At 39.1% G+C, this 23,868-nt stretch overlaps 1 protein-coding gene across 1 annotated transcript; it reads right to left on the minus strand.

Annotated features, from left to right (window-relative positions):
- Positions 1-871: 871 nt before the first annotated feature.
- LOC135714924 (probable cytochrome P450 313a4) lies at positions 872-17,343 on the minus strand. Its single transcript, XM_065238320.1, has 6 exons — positions 16,989-17,343; positions 16,664-16,916; positions 16,469-16,595; positions 1,956-2,129; positions 1,111-1,540; positions 872-1,044 (listed from the first exon to the last, which is right to left on the minus strand). The coding sequence occupies exons 1-6, from the start codon at positions 17,341-17,343 to the stop codon at positions 872-874; spliced, it is 1,512 nt and encodes a 503-aa protein (XP_065094392.1).
- Between the last annotated feature and the right edge of the window lie 6,525 nt (positions 17,344-23,868).

The following is a 23,868-nucleotide window of genomic DNA, read 5'->3' on the forward strand; positions in this document are numbered from 1 at the left end:
AAAAGTAGTTTTCAACAAAGTTGTAGCTGAGAAAATTTGCTACAATCACTGCTATCATTTTCAAAAGCATAGTTATGTGGTAAATTTTCAGATAGATATGAACAAAAACATAAGTTTTCCCATAGTGATTCCCATATAAACTTGGTTTGAAATGGTTTGTACCAAGTCAGTTTCTTACTAAAGTAGTTCAAATTTTGGGAGGCTAAGAAGGACCCAATTTGGGACCGTTTAAGCACTGTGGAGAGATAATTTCAAATTTTGCATCAGTCTACTGTTGATTGATATTTACTCATGTTACACAATTTTCTATGCTGGGAAATGTAAATATATTGAGTGGTCGTAACTTTAGTGGGGTAACAATGGAATAATGCGGTTTATGTCATGCTCCATTTATGTGCATTATTTATGATACAAATTTCAATTAGAAAATCGTTTACATGAGTACTTTTTCCACCATTTTCCTGTTTAAGTTCAACGGAATATTAATATTTTTTTGCTGTGTGGATTCATTTGAAGTTTTCTGCTCGATAGGCCCAAAATGGGCGATTAGGCCGAAGTAGTTCTCTACCCTACTCCTCCATAAGCATCGTCTTAAGAAAAGATCATTTTAATGCCGATTTTTCAATTTGCAAACATGAGACAGTTCTATATTTGATTCTTAGTTTATTTTTTTTTAATAGCAAATCTTCTGAATGGTCAGAAAAATAGTTCTCATGAGATACATACAATGTAAAGAGGGTTTAAATCGTGTATGTTTTGTATGGGACCAATTCAATAGTACATAAGTCGTGTCGTGATCGAAATAGGTCGATGTTGCTGATATTTACATTTACGTCAATTTACATGGAACTACTCGTCCTCAACTAAATCACTATGCTGTAGTGGGTTTCCGCTTGCTAATTTGCACCCAATGCTCGAACGGTAGCTTCAGCGTCAAATCGTGCTTGAATCGAATATCTTCCTGCTTAATTTTGGTGCTGAACTTGAAATTTCTCACCAAGCTCACCATCACCGTCTTCATACTGAACGATGCGTAGCGCCAGCCTACAAATGAAAAACAACGGCATGATTAAATCATAACGGGCGATGACGATCCACAAGCGTGCTAACCCAAACAGATTCGATTTCCTCCGCTGAACGGAACGAACGCGAACGGATGCCGCTTTTTGACGCGCTCTTCGGAGAAATTTTCCGGATCGAACCGGTCGGCATCCGGTCCCCAAATGTCCTGCCTCCGATGCAGCGCATAGAAGCTCAAGCAGAAAATATTCCCCGGTGGCACTTTGACACCGTCGATTTCTATTTCCGCAATGTTTTCCCGGGCAATGGCCGGGACGACCGTCCAGTGGCGCTGCACTTCGTTGAGGAACATTTCCATGTAGGTGAGCTGCTTGAGAATATCGGGGCTGAATTCGACTTCCTCGCTGGGTCCGGTGGGAAAGTGTTGATTGATTTCGGCGTACAGTCGGTCCTGGACTTCCGGATAGAACGACAGGAACAGGCAAGCGTGGGCCGTCACCAAACCCGTGGTGTCGACAGCCTGTGGAGAAAAATGGGAAATGTTTACTTTTACCATCATTAAAAAAAATCAAATTATGGGCTGTTCAGAAACCACGTGCAAGTTCCTTAATTTGGATAATCCGCACATTTTTTATTTTTGTTTTGAACGATGTTGTAAACGATTTGTCATTGAACAGTATATCCGGAGTGATTTGAGATTTGGGCGTAATTGCATTTGTAAACAAACACGTTAATCGCTAATTTCTCGCGAATGAAAGCTCAATTTTGAAATCTAATAGCTTTACAAGCTAGAGGAATTATTCCTCTATCATTTGGCATAGCTTGTTTACGTAGATTGAGCTTTTATTTACGAGAAATCGGCGGTTGACGTGTTTGTTTACAAAATCAATTACACCCAAATCTCAAATCACTCATATATGACACAAGTTTCCTACCCCGGTGATGACAGCGTACACATTGTCAGTGATTTGCTCCTGAGTGAATGTCTTTCCATCCTGGGAGGTACTTAGAAGCTGATCGACCAAAATTTTCGGTTTATGACTATCCTCTTGCTTGGGTTCATTACTGTTGCACTTTTCTGACAGGTACTGCTTTCGCTCGATCACCAGCTGTAAAAGGTAGGGAAATGTAAGGAAACATGTTTAGATGGTTAGCAGAATGTTGAACCTCAATTTAATCCTCGACGTAGATCCTCAAATTACAAAGATTCGAACTGGATCTTTGAGATAATTACCTTTAAAATTGCCCATGAAGAGCGATCTCACAGAATCAGTTGACAGAGCAAACAATAGCCCAGTGTTATTGATGTAAGCAAATTGTATTAACTAATTAACACTTACAATCTGCGCGTATAATTACATAAGATAAATCTTACTTCTCAAACGCGACGATACGATGACTCGTCAATCAACCGATAACTGACGGAACAGGACGGGAATTACGCAATGGCCCCGCTTACAAAGCCGCAGTTCAGAGATTCTAAGACTAGAGCTTGTGGAAATGGGAACGGCTAGGTGTAGCCATCGGAACGACACGAGAGGATGATTTGCAAATGCCGTATCAGTAGAGACGTTGCCACCGATAGCGTGCCGTGTCCGGAGTTAATACACGAAGAGGAAAGTATGGTTGCGTCAGATTTTAGGTTGCGTCAACTAAATTTCTATATTGAAAATTACACAAACATGTTTATGGTTAACAAAATTGAGATGTTTGGAATTAACTAAAATCCCAAGTAATTTTTTTGGTTTTATGAAGGTTCTGTAGACCATGACTTGGACTTGTAGAATAATTTAAAACCTCGATAAAACTTGCAATGTTACTTGGGATGTGATGTTGATTTTGTTTCACTTTTCAACCTCAATACAACAAAGAATATTTATTTGAAATAACCAAGTCGGTTTCAAATAATTTTTTTCTTTCTGAATTCAACCAAATCAAAATGAGACTAGAACTAGACCTGTGTGCCGATCAAAATATTTTCGGCGGCGTCGTGATACGTTAATTTCTGCCCACGGCGGCGTCACGCCGCTTGCTTTCAGGGGGTGGCGTGGGTCGGCGTGAGTTTATTTTTAATGATTTAGAATATGGGAAAAAATTAAGAACATTGTGCATAGGTTAGAAGTGTACTTGTAGGCAGACTAAAACCACAATTAGTTTTCCTTATATTCGAGAAGTTTTCCTCGGAAAAGCGTCGGAAAATTTATTCATTCTAGGAGTGACCTACGTTTTCGTAAAATTGAGTAACCTGAACTCAAATATGAGTAACTCTTACTGAATTCAAAGTCGTTCTCATTGTCCGTGCATGCGGAATTTACTTATAGCGAATTCGTTTATTATTCAGTTCCAACCAGGATCGGGTATCAAGATTGGGTTGTTTACTGACAAACGTCAGTTTGATCGTTTGTTTTTAAAACCCAGCTCATGTTGAGGTTCGCACTGACAAAAAGTTCGGTTTCGCACTGGGTTGGAACTGGTTCCAACCCCGATAATAAACGAATTCGCTATTAGCAAAGTATGTCAACACTGAGGCAAAAGAACGTAAGAATTCCATAAGAACCACTTATGAATTTTAGCCACAAGAAATCGGTATGAATTTCATTGATTTGCCTAAGGAAAAAAATGATGTAAAAAAAAACTAATAAATCGGAACAGACTGGCTCCGAACCATGCACGTTGAGATTACGGAGCTCGTGTGTTGACCACTCGTCTTTCAACGCTTAAGAATCTAGAATGGCTAAAGACGTATAAGGGCTACGTTGTGTTAGACGAAAATCTTTCATAAATCGCGCTTATGAAATTCATATTTGTCGTTCATAAGTTGACTCTTATAAAATTCTTAAGTCTATTTGCCTCAGTGTACGAGTCCTGTGTCTGGACCACTCGTCTGTCAACGCTTGGGAAAATGGAATGACTAATGGCGTAGAAGAGCTACCTCTTGTACGACGAAAAATTTTCATAAGTCGTGCTTATGAAATTCATATCTGTCGTTCATAATTCGAGCCTTATGAAAATCTTAAGTCTATTTGCCTCAGTGAAGTGCTTGTTAAAATGGCAGGGGCAGGGCGTTTGACAAAGTGTTACAACCCTTTTATTAAGTATAAGAAAAGTACGTTATGCAGGGGTGGATAGTATTAAAAAGCAATCTGTTGCATTACGTATCATTTTAATGGAACCTAAGAATTCTTTCATTTATTGAGCATTACACGTTATTAATTTGTTGATAGCGATAAAATGTTATGATTTTACTCCTATGATACGTATTTGATTGTACACTAGACTGATGAAAAATTTGAAATTTTCGCTCCACAGTGTTCAAACGGTTCCAAATCGGGTCCTGATTTGCCTCCGAAAGTTTAAACTCATTTGATAAGAATCTGACTTGGCACAAACCATTTGAAGTTTATATGGAAATAACTATGGAAAACCAAAACTTTTTGTTCATTGTCTTCTAGCCTTTTTCGATATTGTACTGTTAAAAAGTTCTATTGCTATTATCATTGGAATTTTTATCAGCTACAACTTTGCAGAAAATCGTTTTTCAGCCAAACGTCAAATTAAATAGTTATTAATTGATTAAGAGATTGATAATCTTAAGACAAGATTAAGCAACTGTATTGTGGGCAACACTGTATTCTGCAGTGTGACATAGCAGCTATGATTTTTTCTCTATTCTATGCGCCATAGACACCAATGTTGCCTGCTGAACAGTTGATTGAGCATAAACATAAGACATCGTACTGATAAATTAAACTATTCCCATTTTGCTTGAAATTCAATCAATTTGGCATTAGACTCATTTAATAACATGGAATGATTAAAAACTCTCTTTCTAAAAACTAATCTTCTGATATTAAACCCAGTTTAAATATGGTTGATTAGATTGAAAATTAGCTTTTTTGAGTTAATTTAAATGTTTTTTGATTCTATTCTAATAATTTTTGATTGAATTTCAATCTTTTTATTATATATTAATATTCAAAAATAATTAAATTTAATACTGGAGAGATTATTTCGAATTTAATCACACGGAGAACAAATTATAGCAGACGCAATTATTTTTCCGGTCAAAACAACTATATTGTTCAATTGTTTTAGAGATAACCCGAAACGATAGTTGGTTTGATTATATATAGAGGGCTACAACTATAGTTCCTAGTTGGCTCCTCGGTTGGCTCAACTATATTTTTCAGTAGATGAACAAACGTCAAACTTCAAAATACAACTATGGTTTAGTTGATTCAAGAAAACTATTGTTAGGGAAGCAAAATTTTACAATGTTTATTAAACGAACAGCTCTTCATTATCGACATATTAAGGAAGTTTGTTTTGCTTCTTTATCGATCTCAAAAACACAACTGCAAAATCACAAAAAGGTGAACAAGAACATTCAACTAAGATTTGAACCATGTTCATCTGCGTGAGAGCCAGCTATCTTATCGCCTGCTCTACGCATCACAAGTTAAAAGTATGTGGATTTATGATGATCTCTTGAAACCAAATTATATAAATAAATTACATTTGACGGTTGCTATAATTGATCAAAGTTATAGTTGAATTGAGTATAAGATGAACAGTTGAATCTATTAGGTAGATAGGATTGAGTTGACGGTCAAATTAATGTTGGAATAACTATAGGTTTCTTTCAAACAACAATATTTTTTCCATGTCAAAGTAACTATTAGGATTGTTATCTTAACTTAACGAATTTGTTCTCCGTGCATGCATAACTACTGCTGAAGTAATCATGGCTTGGACTCAATAAGGTGAAGCGGGAATCTGCATACTTTTGAAGCTTTTTTGATTTAATATATCTTTGAGTGTAAGCTTTGTGTATTTTTGTATTATACACGCTATTTCAAAACTAGCCAAATTTGGGTAAAATCCAACATCGACATGAATCCGAACGATGTTGTTCATTTGTCAACTTGTCACTCCCAATACAGTTTACCTATTTTTAATTAGGTTCAGTTTTGACCAATCTGGGTCGATTCTATCCAAATTTGGGTAGTTTTGAAATAGCGTGTATTTAATTCATTATGAAATGTATTTTTCGTGTACGAATTATTTGCTAGGTATTTTTGTGTATTTCATTTAAGGGATTTTAGTTTTAACGTGTACACAAATTTTCGTATTTTAATGTATTTTTTGAAGTGTGTATTTACAATCCGCTGACCGGCTCTTGACTAGAGCTTTGAGAAGCTTTCGAGATCTGACAATACCAGTTATACCAACAATCAATACGAAACTAACGATTTTAAATTGGCTCACCACTTTAGTAGCCTATTGGTCCCAAGCAAACGATTAACGTACCCTATTCTAGTTGAAATTCTATTACTACACTATGTTTGTTTTGATTCGCTATGAAAGTTTGACAGATAACATCAGGGGTGTGTGGATTCATGCAGAACATGCAGGGGTGAGTGAAATAGCTTGGGACTGCTTGGGACCGTTGTTCTGGTACTGAGTGAGCCAAAAATAATAATGATTTTCTTCGGGACCCAGTGGTCTTAGAGTTACCTCTATGGTTATACCACTGAGGCAACACCAAACAGGGGTCAACTTTCAAAAAGTTATTTTGCATGCAGTTCCTCATATGTTATGTGAACTAAATAAAAATCATAAGAAATCCCATTGCGCAAATCGCCAGGATGGGATTTCATTTTCATTTTGATTACTTGGACTGGCTCAACTCCAAGTAATTTTGGCAGTTCATCTTTGATCTGATCCAGTCACCACTGGGCAGACCTTTCAAGACAACCTTGAACAGAAGTTCAGTTTTGCTCCTGCACTACCGTGTGGCCGGAAACTTAAGGCGCGGGCTGCAGACAGTGTTGCAGCTTTGGGAGAATGGCGGATCTGGTGGCGTTCATCAGCCACATACGGCTCAGCAGGCGTTGCTGGCAGGCGTTGCTGGCTCGTTTGCCTGGCAGGCGTCTTCCGTCGTTGACGGCATCGGCTGACCGTGGCATGGCCACCTTGGTCGAGCCGAGACGGGACCCTCCTTGGCAATTAAGGCCACCGGTCTGATGGAATCGTCCGGACGGACGGACGATCGAGTATCATTTACTATTAGGCTCGGAAGCCATCTTGACTTCCGAGCCGAGCCGTGTAAGACCGTTTTATTTACGGTACGAGGTGTACAAAATGTACAAAAGCACAAGAGGTCCTGAACGGAGGTAGGCTTTCCAGCCACACGGTCTACACGGACGCCTGGTTACTTCTGCTTAATCTTTCAAATCTAAGATGGCTAGCTATTCATCATCCAATTTGCGCATCCATTGTTATTTTAAAGCCAAGATTTTCCTCCCTTCAGTAACGTTACGTTGTTGTTTGCAGCGGTACAAACCCTCTCGCTCTTGTGTGTGTCTACTGTTGTAGGTTTAACAAAACGTGAATTTTTCAAACAACAACAACTGATACAAACGAAAATCCACGGATTGTAACCAACTGGTTATACTGTTACCGGTTGGTACCATTTGATTCAATTGGTGTAAGAGTAGGGTCAGTGTGAGAGATAGCTCCATAACGTCACGTCTAAAGTGTCCGATAAGGTAGGGCGATGATGGAGGTGTTTTGCTGCATGGGCGAAGCGACCACTGTCCACTGAACCACCGTAGCGTAGTGAGAGACGGAAACTAGCTACGGGGAAGCTGAGAGTCGATGAGGAGGTGAGAGATCGTTCGGCCGAGAGAGAGGAGCAGTGTGTTGTTGACTGTGGTACGATATAGTTGGAGATACACGAGTAGTGTTGAGAGACTGGGAAAAAAACGTGCCCGGAAAAGAGGTGAAAGTGCGTCGATCACGGTGTTAGATGACTTAACCGATCAGGATCCGGCCGTCATCATCTGGCCGACGCCATCTAGCCAACCCTATCCGGCCATCGAGATTTGGCCATCGCGCTTCGGCTATCACCCTTCGGCCATCGCGGTGCTCCATTGTTGGCCTCGTGTTGAAATCTCGCCGTCGCAATCTGGTAGCTGCAATCTGGTAGCCGAAATCCGGCCGCCGAACTCCTGTCACTACCATCTGGCAACCGCAATCCGAAAACCGCAATTCGGCAACTGCAATCCGGCCGTTGCAATCTGGTCTTCGAAATCCGGCCGCCGACCTTCTGTCACTACAATTCGGCAACCGCAATCCGGCCGCTGCCATCTGGTCGTCGAAATCCGACCGCCGAACTTCTGTCTCTACAATCCAGCAACCGCAATCCGGCAACCGCAATCCGGCAACCGCAATCCGGCAACCGCAATCCGGGAACCGTAATCCGGCAACCGCAATCCGGCAACCGCAATCCAGCAACCGCAATCCGGCAACCGCAATCCGGCAACCGCAATCCGGCAACCGCAAAACGGCAACCACAATCCGGGAACCGCAATCCGGCAACCGCAATCCGGCAACCGCAATCCGGCAACCGCAATCCGGCAACCGCAATCCGGCAACCGCAATCCGGCAACCGCAATCCGGCAACCGCAATCCGGCAACCGCAATCCGGCAACCGCAATCCGGCAACCGCAATCCGGCAACCGCAATCCGGCAACCGCAATCCGGCAACCGCAATCCGGCAACCGCAATCCGGCAACCGCAATCCGGCAACCGCAATCCGGCAACCGCAATCCGGCAACCGCAATCCGGCAACCGCAATCCGGCAACCGCAATCCAGCAACCGCAATCCGGCAAACGCAATCCGGCAACCGCAATCCGGCAACCGCAATCCGGCAACCGCAATCCGGCAACCGCAATCCGGCAACCGCAATCCGGCAACCGCAATCCGGCAACCGCAATCCGGAAACCGCAATCCGGCAACTGCAATCCGGCCGTTGCAATCTGGTCGTCGAAATCTGGTCGTCGAAATCTGGTCGTCGAAATCCGGCCGCCGACCTTCTGTCACTACAATCCGGCAACCGCAATCCGGGAACCACAATCCGGCAACCGTAATCCGGCAACCGCAATCCGGCAACCGCAATCCGGAAACCGCAATCCAGCAACCGCAATCCGGCAACCGCAATCCGGCAACCGCAATCCGGCCGTTGCAATCTGGTCGTCAAAATCCGGCCGCCGAACTTCTATCTCTACAATCCGGCAACCGCAATCCGGGAACCACAATCCGGCAACCGTAATCCGGCAACCGCAATCCGGCAACCGCAATCCGGAAACCGCAATCCGGCAACTGCAATCCGGCAACTCCAATCTGGCCGTCGCAATCCGGCCACTGCAATCCGGCCCCCGAAATCCGGGCGCCGAAATCCTGTCGCTACAATCCGGCAACCGCAATCCGGCCGCCGAAATCCTGTCACTACAATCCGGCAACCGCAATCCGGCCGCCGAAATCCTGTCACTACAATCCGGTAACCGCAATCCGGCCACCGCAATCCGGTAACCGCAATCCGGCCGCCTTTAAATAGTAGTTGACATGATGCTGTAAGCCATCATCATAATTAGGTACCTGCTTGCAAAAGAAGCAAATCATATTACTTTGACTATATGTTTAGTATTACTTCTGCGTGAAGTCAACGATTTACATAGTTGAAGATGTTAGTTTCAAATAACAGACTGAAGTGGTAATTTTTATACTATAAAATGAGGAGATGAAAGTATAGAATTGATAGTTCCGTTAAGAGTACGGCAGTGTGAAAATTGTATATAGAGAGTTGAAAGCGAGCTAGGACAACTTTAGAAAGGTACAAATCGGTTTTATCATCTCTCTTTACCAAACTCCCCCTTTGGAGAGGGATGGTGAGGGGTTCCCCCCCCCCTCGCTACCACTTCGACCCGGAGTTCGGTAAAGAGAGATGATAAAACCGATTTGTACCTTTCTAAAGTTGTCCTAGCTCGCTTTCTACTCTCTATAGTTTGTTGCGCAGAGCAAAAAAATAATTTTGATATCACATCAAAGTGGATGCACTTCAATCGTGTCGAAAATATGGTGTAATATTACTTGCCAAGAAGGACAAAATTATCATTAATACCGTGGAAGCACCATACTTGACGCAGTTAAGACAATTTCAAATTCAAACATGTTCTAAAAAATGAGAGTCTTACCAATTCAATCAATATTTTACACAGTAATAGTTCAGTAAATACAGAATGTAGGAAAAATAAATAAAACGTAAATATCTGTTAATTTCTTGATGTTATAATAAATTTCTGTTTGGTACTTTGGGTTCCTAACTTGACGCATAGAATCTGTAATGTGCCTTATTTGACGCAAGGTGTTCTTTATTTGACGCACTTAAAAAAATAGCTTAATTTCAACAAAAAACAAGTGTTTATTGAATGGTTGATGAAATATGGTAAATATACAAATCATTAAAGATCAAACAATCAATTTCATCTTCTTTGGAGCAGATTTAGGTTTATTTTCAAGACGTTTTGCTGCGGCCAATTTCTTCGCTTCTCTGGCTGCCTTTTTCTCCGCTCGAATTTGTTCTTCCTTCTGTTTGTCAGCTTCCATCCTTTCAAACCACGCTCTATACTCGTCGCTTGTAGCGACAGCAGGAGGATTAGCTCGTCTACGTGAAGCTTTCGGCATCTTGGGCGTAGCCTTAGGCAACGTAAATGCATCATTGAATAAGTTTTTCTTTCGCTCTGTCAAGATTGAGCGAGATGTGCCGCGCACTGTTGCACTGACTTGCTTTTCCGGTTGCTCTTTCAGGATTTCAACGTTTACAGGCTCTTCTGGACGTTCTGCCGGAAGTGTTTCCGGATGTACTTTCGCTGAGCTTCCATCTTTAGGCGTTGTTAAAACAGTTTGGTTCAGTAAATTTTCATATGTATCCCACGCCAGCCTGGTTTGGTTCCGTTTTTCTGTGAATTGATTCAAAGTAAATTTTATAATTTGATTTTCTTCCAATGCGCTTCAGTATACTCACCCTCAATATCATCAATATCGTATCCACAAAATCCATCTACGACCGCTACGGGGGGATTCGGAGCCTGGACTACCTCTTTTTTAATTCCCTTCCAAATGTAGAACAGGTTGGTGTCACCTATTGGACCCGGCCACATCACATCAGATTCATGTTTCTCAAACATTTTCAGTTGCCCAACCGTGAGTCTAGATTCAAGACATTTTAAGCCAATTTTCGCCTCGGTGTCTTCGCTGTTCTTATCTGTATCCGATTCAGTACTCGTATTGGTTTCCCCGTTCGACTTATCTTGCCCTTGCAAAAGCATACCGTAGTTAACCGCACTTGGATTCCACGGTACGATTCCGCATTTACGGAAACCATTTGCTATTACGGTTTTCTGATTCTTCATGTCATCAACCGCTTTTTTCAATAGCGGTGCGATTTCATGCTTCGGCAATGATTCCCCGGCGTGAAAAGTCCGATATTCAATTAAACGTTTGTTCCACTGGACTTTCAAGGGTCGAAAAAAGGACACGTCCAATGGCTGGAGTATATGAGTTGCGTTGGGGAACAAGGAAATCAGGGTGATCTGGTTCGAACGGCAAAATTGTAGAGTCTCGTACGACACATGTGATGTGTGTCCATCAACAAAAATAATTATCGGCAGTGGTATTCCGGACTTTGTTACCCAAGGAACAAATACCTTCCTCAAATAATCCAAGAATGTTTCTTGTGTCATCCATCCTGATTGGTTCCGTCCAACTGCCCAATCGGAGGATGCACTTCGCGCGATTTCTGCCGGGAGCCGTTGTTTGTACGGGAAGAGAATCAAAGGTGGTGCCAGAGTGCCGGCAGCGTTGGCTGCAAACAGGACAGTGTAGCTTTCTTTTTCAGAGTTTCCATTTTTCGTATGCACATATTTTTCACCCGTTTTTGCGAAGACCTGTTCTTTCGTCGGAACCATTCTAACCGCTGATTCATCCATATTGAACACGCACTCAGGTTTCTCGAGAGTCTGCTGTAGTTTTTGTTTGGTAATAAAAGAACCTACTTCGTTGAACCAGATCCTGATCTTGTTTTCCGTAACTGCAGTGCGTTGCTTGGAGAGAGCACTTGGTATGCGGCGAGAGATTTCAGGATGGCGCCGGAGAAATAACTTCAGCCACTTACGGCCGGGAATACCTGCTGTGAATCGATTAGGTTTGCCGGACAATCGAAGGAAGTACGCAACTGATGTCTTTAATCGTTGTGAATCAACCGGAAAGCCCGATTGTGCCGCCAAACAAATCCAATCGATAGTTGATTTCTCCTCCTCCATGGTCAAAACGGTAGGTTTTCCCGGTGACCGCTGCGTTTGTAGATTCATCTTCCTACGAACGGTGGCCTCCGGAATACCAAACAAGGCAGCAGATTTCCGAACTGATGTACCTCTTCGTGCCATGTCCACGGCTTTACCGAGTGCAGTCTTGCTGTAGGTCATGTACTTTGTTTTGGGCTCCATGTTTCACATAGAAAATAATAAGGGCCACTGTGAGCCTAAATTGACGCAAAACATTTTCGTTAAATAATGTGCTCTAAACATACTATATATTGCTGAATCAGCTGTTAAACGTTAAAAATACTTACAGTTTAATAGTTAGTAACGTATTATTACACAAAAACTGATTTTCTGCGTGAAACCTAACAATAAACATTAAACTTGCTCCTTAGCGTTGTTGCTACGATGAGAAAAAAATGACGCATTTGAAAGATGGCTTTTTCGTTTAGATTTTGATTGCTCTTATTAGCAATAAACAAAGTATGTTTTTTATTATGAATGGGTGGCATGAGTGTAAACAAAGGACAGAAATTTTACAATTTCGGTGCAATTCAAACCGAAACAGGAGTTATGATCGAATTGATTGGAAAGTGCGTCAAGTTTGGACCCGCGTCAAATATGGTGCTTCCACGGTACAGTGCATGAACTGACATTACGCTGCTTTTACTGCATTTGTTTATTTTTGTGGCCATAAAAATTACATGAGATTTTCTACATGATTGAAGTGCATCCTCTTGGATGTAATATTAAAATTTATTTTTTGCTGTGCGCTTCGTAGAAGTTAAGGGAACATTATTGTATTTCAGGAAAGCTCATTATTGATCGGGAACCTCTATATATTTTCAAGGCACTTTTTTGAAGCCTCATGAACATGGAATAGTTGTGGAAGTTACGTAAAAATTCAAGAATTTTCGCACGTGGCACACGGAAAATCAACGGAAAATGGAGAAGTGCAGTAAACTTTGTAGAAGTTTTGCGAATTTCGTAGCATTTTGAGGAGCTGCCTAAAACTTCATATAAGAGTAAAACATTTTGAAGAATTTCAGGGAATTATATAGAAAGATGTAGATATAGAAATAGTTCAATAAACTTCTAATAGCTTCAGCGATCCTCGCTTCAGCTTAGGGAACATCGTTGCAGTTTATCAGAGATCTTATTTAAGGGGGTATTCCCAATCTTTTGCCTTTTTTCGGCCTGTTTTTCAATTAATTGTTTTTCAAGGAAAATGAATAGTAATGCGCCTAACTCTTTGGGATTCTTGTTTATTGAACATTAAAGTTTACAAATAAATTTTTTTCGACATAAAAAAAGACATTATTGACGTCACAAAATGGCGACAAACAGACCCCTGTTCGCCGCAAACGCCTGGACGGGCGAAGACTTTTCTCTGGAACGGCTTCATCTGAAACAGATTTCGTGATGAAATTAATAATCTGCATAAGATTCTCTGGAGCTTCTTCCGTTGGCAGCAAAAAATCTTGCAAATTAACAAAATGGCGGCCATATGAAAAAACAGGCGATTTTTAGACCGCTTTTTTGCAACTTTAAGGTGCTTCAAACAATGTTAAATGTTAATATTTTTGGCTGAAAGTGGGAGAAGCTCCAAAGAATTTAATAAGGAACAAAATGCGCAAAGATTCAAGTCAATATCTCTTATAGTTTCTGAGAAAAATCTTCGCCCGATAAAAAAAATGTGGTTTCGAGAAAAACGCGTTTAAAGTTTTGACTTTAGTTAAAACCATTTGGGGGTTCTTACCATTAGTCAGCTATGCCTGGACACCGAATTCGCTGATCGGAAAACGGCTTGGGGGGATGAAAGTATATAGTCTAAAGTACAAAAAAACGTGAAAAAAAAAATTTTATTTTTTGAAAAAAAAGATCGGGAATACCCCCTTAAAAAAGCTCCATGAGCTTCTTTGAGGTTTTGGGAACTTCGTTAAATTTCAAGGAACTTTACTGCCGTTATACGCATAAGAGTCCCACGGTGCATAAGGATTGCATAGAACATGGGACAGTTATGCGTATAACGGCAGTTTACAGATGTTCAAGAATGTGTGTAGATAATAGAAGTGGAAAGATGTTCAGAGATCTTCATCGAATTAAGACAGATGGCAAAAATATAGAATTTGGAATAAATTTAGGTAGCTTCGTAGAAGTTGAGGAAATTTTGTAAAACTTGAAAGAGTTTTGTAGATGTTCAGGAAACGTTGCATAACTTGCAGGATATTCTCCCTAGACAGCAGGAAATATTCTAAAGATCACCATATAGACGAAGATATCAGTAAAGATCTCTGGATATTTTTCCAAGACTTCAGGTTGATCAAATTCTGACGATCTCCAACTGTCTAAAAATTCAAACATTTGTTCAAGACTGCAGTTTGTTCAGAATATTGTCCTGCTAATTGAATCTTATGGAATCGTGAATGGTGAATCTAGATTTTATGGTCATGTTTGTACATTCTTTATAAGGAAGACCCGTGCCTTGGTGTCTTAGCTATATTGTCAAGAACTAGCACTTCAGCAGTTGAATTCCGGGCATAAATTTCAACGAAGTGATGGAAATGTATGTATTTTTGATTGAATAAATTAAACACACTGAACAAGCTCTTACTCGGATAAAGTACGTGTAAATTATGAATTGGTAAAATATCAGAATCTAGACCTTTGAAATCCGGTATCTAAAAAACCTGATAAAGATCCTGATTTTTCATACTTTTGTCAGATGACAAGATTTTTCAATATTTTTAAATCTTAATTTTATCTTACTCTCTAATCTCGAAGTATGTTCCTGTAGAAAATGCTGTAAGTCTCAGAATCTAGGGAAGTTTCCCAAGATCTTGAATTACAAATATTGTCGAGGAAATTCAACGCTTATCAAAACCTTTCTTAAATCCCTAAAATTTATTTTGAACCAAATTAAATTTTATAAGGAATATTTATTTTCTGGAGTTTGATTGAGTCAAACATATTAATATTATTAAAATATCATTTCATTTGTTTTTAGTATTCATGTACTAGCATTTTTATGAAATGACTGTCTATGAAAGATCTTGTAATTTTATCTTAGTCTTAGAATTATGACAATTGCACTAATTTCATTGACTTTCATTTACATTTGTATTCGAGTAATTTATACTTACAATCTGTATCATAGATATATTTTTTTTTAATACAAAATATTGAAAACAAATCGGTTTGGGATCTCAAAACTATTGATATTTTCACATTCAGAATGTTAAGAATTGTGCATGGAGATATATCTTGAACATTTGCCTGAGTCCTAAATGTATGAAATTTATTCTGTCCGCCAGAATTTAAGAAAATTATAAAATTGTAAAATAATATGTCAAAGATTTAACTGATGATGAAATATTCCAAAACTAAAAAAAGCTAGTTACGAAATTCATTGAATTAGCTAGCTCTTAGAATTTTCTTAAGTTAGAGATGCTTAAATTTATAAGATCTGGACACTATGTGATTTCGTTACAAAAAGCATGAACAAACGATCATTGCTTGTTCAAAATCAGTAAGCTTTTAAGGCTCCCCCAACCGAGGTCCTAACCATTGGGGGAGTTTTTGTTCATCCATTAAAACAATAGTGATCCTCAATGTCATGTTATTTGTCACAGAAAAATGTTCCCAAAATTAAGTTGCCTTGATGAAATTTGATAGAATAGCATCTTCGCGAGTTTTTATTTGACCATATTATAGCAAAAATAATGCAACAGGCCCCCACTAGGTCTCCTCTGGATAAATTTTCTAGCTACACCAATGCACCATTAGAATGTTGTAATGTTGTTGTCTTCCTTTCATTTCAGCAGCTTACACTATTTTCCTCTTTTCAGCAGCTGACAGCTATTTTCCGTATTCTTGACTATTCAAAAAATGAGAGATGACCGTTTTTGATTTGACAAGTAATTTCAGTACCTTCGGCAAAATAACATGAGAATGCCGAAAGTTCTTCAATTTGTTTTTCAGACATCGGCAGTATGACACTTTCCAAACAAGATCAGTGATTACAGGTGATTACCTTTGACGAATCAGGTTAATGATTTATTTTATCTCATAATTTCGGCAAATTTTTAGTTTACTGAACGGCTACGGCAATACATTTCATTGAGGACAGATTTTGGTTTTAAGTGTGTAGACGACTGATACACACAAAAACATTAAAATGTGTCCCCATTTGGAAAACCGTTGACAAGTTGCAAGGTGCCAGCATTTGCTCGATCATTTGTTCGAAGTTCCACTCCTGTGCTCCTCCCCCAATTCCGGTACTCACCTTGGTGAAAAAATCACAAACAACCTTCCTGGCATGCATCAGCTCCTTGTAGTGTCTTGTCATCCTAAAGACGACATCGGTATACAAATGCACACTCATCATTCTCCTCGCCGCCCCGTTGAATGCTCTGTAACGATTTCATGCATGCAATTTTAACCACCCGCACTCACATCCGCTGTCGTTAATCACACTCACTGATCCAGCCCCTGCTCGAACTCCTCTTTGCCTTCCCTCTGCAGTACATCGCTTCCCAGCGTGGTACCGCAGGCCATCTCCAACGTGCAAAGAGCCGTATACTTGTGGATATTGACCGTTTCCCCATCGGAATACTCACTCAAACGAGCCACCATTTTGTCGGCACATTTTGCGAAAATCGGAACAAACCCGCGAATGATCCGTTGGTTGAAGGTCGGATTCAATCGCTTCCGCGCTTCCTTCCAAATATGATCTGCAAAAAACGACGGTTAGAAGAAGGATTGCTTTTGAACACTTTCACTCCTCTCCCTCTCGGACGACATACACTTGGCCGTGAAGAGCCCTTGTTCGAACCCGGCAAATCGGTACAGGAACGGCTTCTCCAAGCAATGTGCACTGCCTAGAATCTGCTGGATAAAATCCGGATGACTCGTCACTAGCAAAAGCTTTGGCCCAACCCAAGCCTTCATAATGCGATCCGACGCAATGCACACATCTCTGATCACTTCGAACCGTTCGACGTCGCTTTTCCCGAACACAATAGGTGCGTTGCCAATCAAAGGATACACCGGTTGCAAACAAGGCCACTTGTCCGCGAATCGAAACCGAGCCCGGCGATGAATCCAGTACAGGACCGCACCGAGTGACGATATTATCACTGTCAAAATCAGAGACCACATTTCAAATTCGAATTCTACCCTACAACCAACCAGTCCGGCTAAAGTATCGCGAGCGACTGGCTAAACCAACTTACGCACGAAAAGCTTCTGCTGAGGCTGAGGCTTGGGCGGTTGTAACCGCAATTTGAAAAATATGATAATGCGTGAGCTCGCATCTGATACTTGGCAATGAACAGTGTGGTGATAATGAAAAATTCTTTCGTAATGGCTCGGTCTAGGTTACTGTCCATCAAGGATACTGAGATTAGCACATTTTTGCCCGCCATCACGAGCGAAGGTCTTGCAACACGCACATAATCATGCGTCTTGCTCTTAGGAACTTCCTCGTACTTCCTCTCATGGACACACCTGATATCCTGTTGTTATTTTGGATATATCTCAGAGAAAAAATATATAATTTGAAGCGAATTTTGCATGGATTTATGGTTATTATAGTTACGTAACTTTAAAAAGTAAGAGGTTGTATCCAAGACACGACCATAGATTTGACGCAGGATTACGAAAGGCAGTTGACTGCCAATGAATGTATGGGAAAAATTTGACCATCAAATTTCGCTAACAAACCATATACAAAATGTTTATTGCCTCGAAAAATGACCCTACGCAAAATTTGAGCTCAATCGGACATGATTTAGGGGTGGCGCAAACGCGTCAAAGTTTGACTTTTTCACTCTCGAAAATCTCCTAAGGGGGGGGGGGGGGGAACATGACATTTCGGAAATCGAAATTTTTTTTTATGCCAAATGTCTTAAAAATGCATGATACGTCGAGATTTGGTGTTATCTCGAATTTTTTTTTTCAAAAATCCACTTTCTGGGACTTCCAATTTTTTTTCATGAGTTCTATATGCAATATAGAAGATTGATGAGTCGGCTTCTAAAACTGTTCACAATTGTCTCCAACCTGCTTATATAACAAATTAAACCACCATTTAGGATCTAATACGAAATAATTCACTAGGGTGGTCCAATTATTCTTCATTAGGGTGGTCCAAAAAAATCAAAAATATATGAAAAACTACAACTTTTCGCCAGAAATTCCTAAAATCAATTGTAAAAATATCTTGAATTGCGTTAATCTATTTTTTTTTTTTTTTTGGAATAATGAGTTTTACACAAGAGGAACATTTGCCTGAAAAGATGAAAAAATACTTGTTTTATACTTTGCCATAGTAGTTATAATGTCATAGCAAAAGTATAGTAAATATTAAATTGATTTCTTAACTCGTTATCAGTGAAAAATTTCGATAGGTTGAAATTCGGAAGCCATTCAAGTGTTCTGTTTGTGAGGTATATAGCAATCGACCAAATTTTCATTGGCGACCAAAATATCCATTAGTACCGTGTCCCAATGACGCGTTCATCTAGATAAAATTGAAAATAGCAGATTTTTATCGATGGGCCCAATCTGAGATCCATAGGTCAACATTAGAGCCATTTCCAACCTACCGAAAACGTGCGTTTTTTTATTTTGGGTATGTAAACGTCATTTTGGAAAGGTAGTGTCTTCAACTTTAGTTCTTTTGAAATTTCAACTATTATTAATTACAGTTTCTAGTCCTATCAGACCTACACACTTAAAAATAACTATTTTTACACGAGACGTAATCCATCTTTGACTTAAATTTTAGAACGTAAACAAATATGTCATGTAAAATTAAGTGTTCCCAAACCGAAACATGCATAACTCGACGAAAACTACGATTAATTGAATTTATTTTCTCGTTTCTTTCAACTGATTCTTATGTCATTTGGGCCGCTTGCATGTGTCGGTCTCAGGGCACGGAAATTTACATGACTTTTTGGTAGTGTGTATTTTAAAGTATGACCACCTTGGTGGGATTGGTTTGATTTGAATTGGAAAAAGGAAACTACTTATAACTACTATTTACAGCTACAACTAACCTACAACTACTATATACACTAGAGTGTTTCAAAATAGGTCAAATCTGGGATTTCAAACGCTACCCTCTGGAATGGTAGTTTGGGGGGTCAGAAACACCCTGCCAAAATTTGAAGTCATTTGGTTCACGGGAACCCCTCGCTCAAACGGCTTGAAGTTTGTATGGGGAAAATCGACAAAATGTATGGGGGAGCGAGCCACTTTCACATTCGCGGCTCTAGGTGGCGCTGTAGTGGGTCGATTTTCTTCGTGTACAAAATGTAGCAACTTTGGAGTATTGGAAACATCTTGGCTCAAGACCGGATGTGAATCCGAGTTGCCCCCGAAAAGTTATTCGCGTTTCAAATGAACACCACCTGCTTTACTTCTGGAAAGGGCCTAACGCGGTTGTGCAGTTTTTATTTTTACGAACAGGTATACGAATAGCAATGTTTGCATAGGTATAAATTTTTTGTTTAACCATGAAATTGGTTGAAATTTTCACAGTGAGTAGAAAAATGTTCGAAATTATGGTCTACTAAAAATTGGAACAGATTGGCCAAGTGGTTCCGGTTTTATTCCGGGTTTCCGAGAGGCCATCGGGGGGGGGGGGGGAGAAAAGGTACCAGTCGTCTAGAACAAGGTGGTGCTGAAAATCCACAGCAACAGGCATCTATGGGTAGTGCTGATTAATATTTTAACAAAATCAACCCATAACCTGGTTCTAAATACTGAGCGTCCACCGGAAGGCCTTCCGATGACCCGGATCAACCTTAATCTGGATTATTATGTATTTTTGATCAAAGTAGGCCTTGATTATTCTCTGCAACTACATGAAATGTAGTAAATTAATGATTTTAGATATATAAGCGTTTCAATGGCTCCAAGTGGTCACCAGATGACCCACCGGAAGATCCGGAACATCCGTAAAATTTATTGCTGCGCAAATTTGATCAAAGTAGGCCTTGATTTTGCTCTGCAACAATGTGAAATGTAGTAGAATGCTGATTTTTTATATGTTAGCTGTTCAATGGCTCCGAGTTATCACCAGATGGTCCGCTGGTAGATACGGAACATCCGTAAAATTGATTGCTATGTAAATTTGATTAAAGTAGGCCTTGATTTTCCTCCGCAATTATATGGAATACAGTAAAATGGTGATTTCTGAAATATTAGCTGGTCATTGGCTCCAAATGGTCACCAGATGACCCACCGAAAGATCTGGAACATCCGTAAAATTGGTTGCTAAGTTAATTTCATCAAAGTATGCCTTGATTTTTCAATGCAACTGTATATAATGTATTAAAATTATGATTTTTTTTATATATTAGCTGTTCACTGGCTCCAAGTGGCTCGCCGAAAGATCCGGAACATCCGTAAAATGTATTGCTGCGTAAATTTGATTAAAGTAGGCCTCGATTTTGCTCTGCAACTACGTGAAATATAGTAAAATGGTGATTTTTGTTATATTAGCTGTTCAATTGTTCCGAGTGGTCACGACATAACCCGCTGGAAGATCCGAAAAATCTGATAAATTTATTGCTGTGTAAATTTGATCAAAGTAGGCCTTGATTTTACTCTGCAACTATGTGGAGTGTAGTAAAATGGTGATTTTAGATACATTAGCTGTTCAATGGCTCTGAGTAGTCACCAGATGGTCCGTGAGAAGATCCGGAACATTCGTAAAATTGATTTATGTGTAAATTTTATCAAAGCAGGCCTTGCTTGTTCCCTGCAACTTAATGGAATGTAGTAAAATGTTGATTTTTTTTATATATTCGCTGGTCATTGGCTTCGAGTTATCAGCAGGTGGTCCAGGAAATACGGAACATCCGTAAAATTTATTGCTGCGTAAATTTGATCAAAGCAGGCCTTGATTTTGCTCTACAACTATGTGAAATGAAGTAAAATGGTAATTATAGATACACTAGCTGTTCAATGGCTCTGAGTAGTCACCAGATGGTCCGTGAGAAGATCTGGAACATTTGTTAAATTGATTTCTGTGTAAATTTGAACGAAGTAGGCCTTGCTTTTTCTCTGCAACTATATGGAATGTGGTAAAATGGTGATTTTTTATATATTAGCTGTTCATTGTACCATCAGTAAAATTAATTGCTTCGTATGAGGACAGCTTCGGCGTAGTCGTTAGTAAGTGTGTAGGTGTGTAAGTCACACAAACATCGCATGTATTTAAATCGATTGGCAAACAGGTTGACACACATTTTCATCATTAAATAAAATATTTCAGGATAATAAAAAAAAATCAGTATCTCTGAGCCACACATCTAACTAAGCCTTAAGTTATCCCCTTTCATTTCAGGGTAGTGTTCAAATGTAATTTCGGGGGAACATTTTGACACTACCCTTAAACTAAATGGGATAGTCTAAGATTTTGTTTGGTAAGTGTTTCAGTGATACTGTAAGTGGAGGTGACATTTAGTCAAAAAATCAATAAAAATCGTTCCCTACCTAACAACGTTCACATTTTAGCAAGGAAAACAATGTTTAGCATGTGAATATATTCATCAATTATATATTTACGACTGTCATGGAAATGGTTGATTGAAATTGAAAGCTCATTTTACTAAAATTAATTAAAAAATAGACCAATGTAAAACCTTATGGCGGCTGACATTGGACCAACACATAAATTTAATTAAAATATCTTAACATATCTTAAAATATGTAAATATATCGTAGCTATTAGGAGTAGACTTGGTTATGATCACAATGTACTTCGTATGTATGGTTAAAGATCGCTTGTAGCCATCGTCTATTTTCATAAAAGTTTGTTCAAACATTTGTTTGCCTGTGGACATTTAAAAAAAAATCTACTACTATTTATGACATTTAAATAAAACAACTAGTTACTGTTATCTACACTTTACCCAACAAACAATTGCCTATTGAAGAAACAACTTCTTGACGATTTTATTCCACTTCATGCTTAATAATACTTGTACTATTTTTAATAATAACTTCTGTTCAGGCTTTGTTCACGCAAATCTGAAGAATTTATTCAACCACAACATCGAAATATTTGGTGTTGAATAAGGTATGTCTAGAAGCTTTTATTCGACATACAAAAGTTGTAACAGAGCTTATTTCGATCAAAGTTTTGATTATTCAGCGTTTATTAGACATCTGTACTTCCTTAAACAGCGATGGTATAAAGGTGTATGTAGACGCTTGATTCTCATGTGAAACAATGTTTAATTATTACATCATTATACATTTATTAAACGATTATTCAACTACGGGATAATTAATCCGAAAATAAGAACGCCACGAGCAGGGTTGTTCGCGTTAGTGATTGTTGTGTCACATTTTTTCTGTCGAATTTATTACATACATACATACACACACATGTCGTTAAATGGGATTCGAACCATGACCTTCCGATTACCAGCCGCTTGCCTTGCCATCTGAGCTATCCTAGAATACATCATATGAGCAGCTATATAAGCAATAAAAGCTTGAATCTGAAAACCTATCAGCACTTCCAGCCGTAACTCTAGCTAATTCAAGGAGATGTGAGAATGATTAATTCATTCATAGTTGTTTAACATTAGACCAACGTTACCTCTCCATCCCTCTAATTTCGATGGAAAGGACGCTATTCTTTTCTATAGATCTATGAGTTGGTTGTCGTGAGTGATACGATTTATGATTACGATTTAAATTAATTAGGAGTAGAACATAAATAAAAAAAAGGGTTGAGGCTGGGATTGAACTCGCGACCTTCTACTTGGAAAGCGGAAACGGTAACCACTATGCTACCAATTTCATTTTGTTATTAGTCTGAAGCACTATTGTGGAATAATGAATGAATACGCCGTTTGTAAAGCATGCAATTAAAACATGGACGCATAGTGGTATAAGAGCTATTATGCTGACTGTATTCACCTTTATTCAGCAATATTGTTAAGCAATGCAATGGAATCTAGTAATGGAGCTAGAAAACAATTATTAGACGTATAATAAAGCATGTTATTAAATCAATTGAAACAGTCGGATTAAAGCGTCAATGTATGTGCAAATTACACTTATTCAGTATGTTATTAGATCAAACTTCTGGTGTTGAATCAGGAAGACAGTCATCGTTTGTATAGATTTTAATAAGTATATTAATCAATCAGAGCAATCAGCGGAATAAAGGCGCATCATCGATCTCAATGAGGTTTTCTGAGCACATAATTTGACAACCCGTTTTATTCAGCATTGTACACTGTTATAAAGCGTTTATTCAATCTATATGCTTATTTGTGACTCTGAATTGTTTTGGGCAGTGTTGTGGAATAATGAATCTAATACGTCGTTTATAAAGCATTTACAAAGCATTCAACTAAAACATGGACGCATAGTAGTATAAGAGCTATTTTGCTGACTGTATTCACCTTTATACAGCAATATTGTAAAGTAATGCAATGAAATCTAATAATGGAGCTAGAAAACATTTATAAGACGTCTAATAAAGCATTTTATTAAACCAATTGAAAACAGTCGAATTAAAGCGACAATGTATGTGAAAATTACACTTATTCAGTTTGTTATTAGATCAAACTTCTGGTTCTGAATCAGAAAGACAGTCAACGTTTATAAAGCTTTTAATAAGTAAATTAATCATATCAGAGCAAACGGTGG

Source organism: Ochlerotatus camptorhynchus, unplaced genomic scaffold, assembly GCF_037179485.1.
Source record: "Ochlerotatus camptorhynchus isolate MF236.1 unplaced genomic scaffold, CSIRO-AGI_Acam_v1.1 ptg000763l, whole genome shotgun sequence".
NCBI lineage: Eukaryota > Metazoa > Arthropoda > Insecta > Diptera > Culicidae > Ochlerotatus > Ochlerotatus camptorhynchus.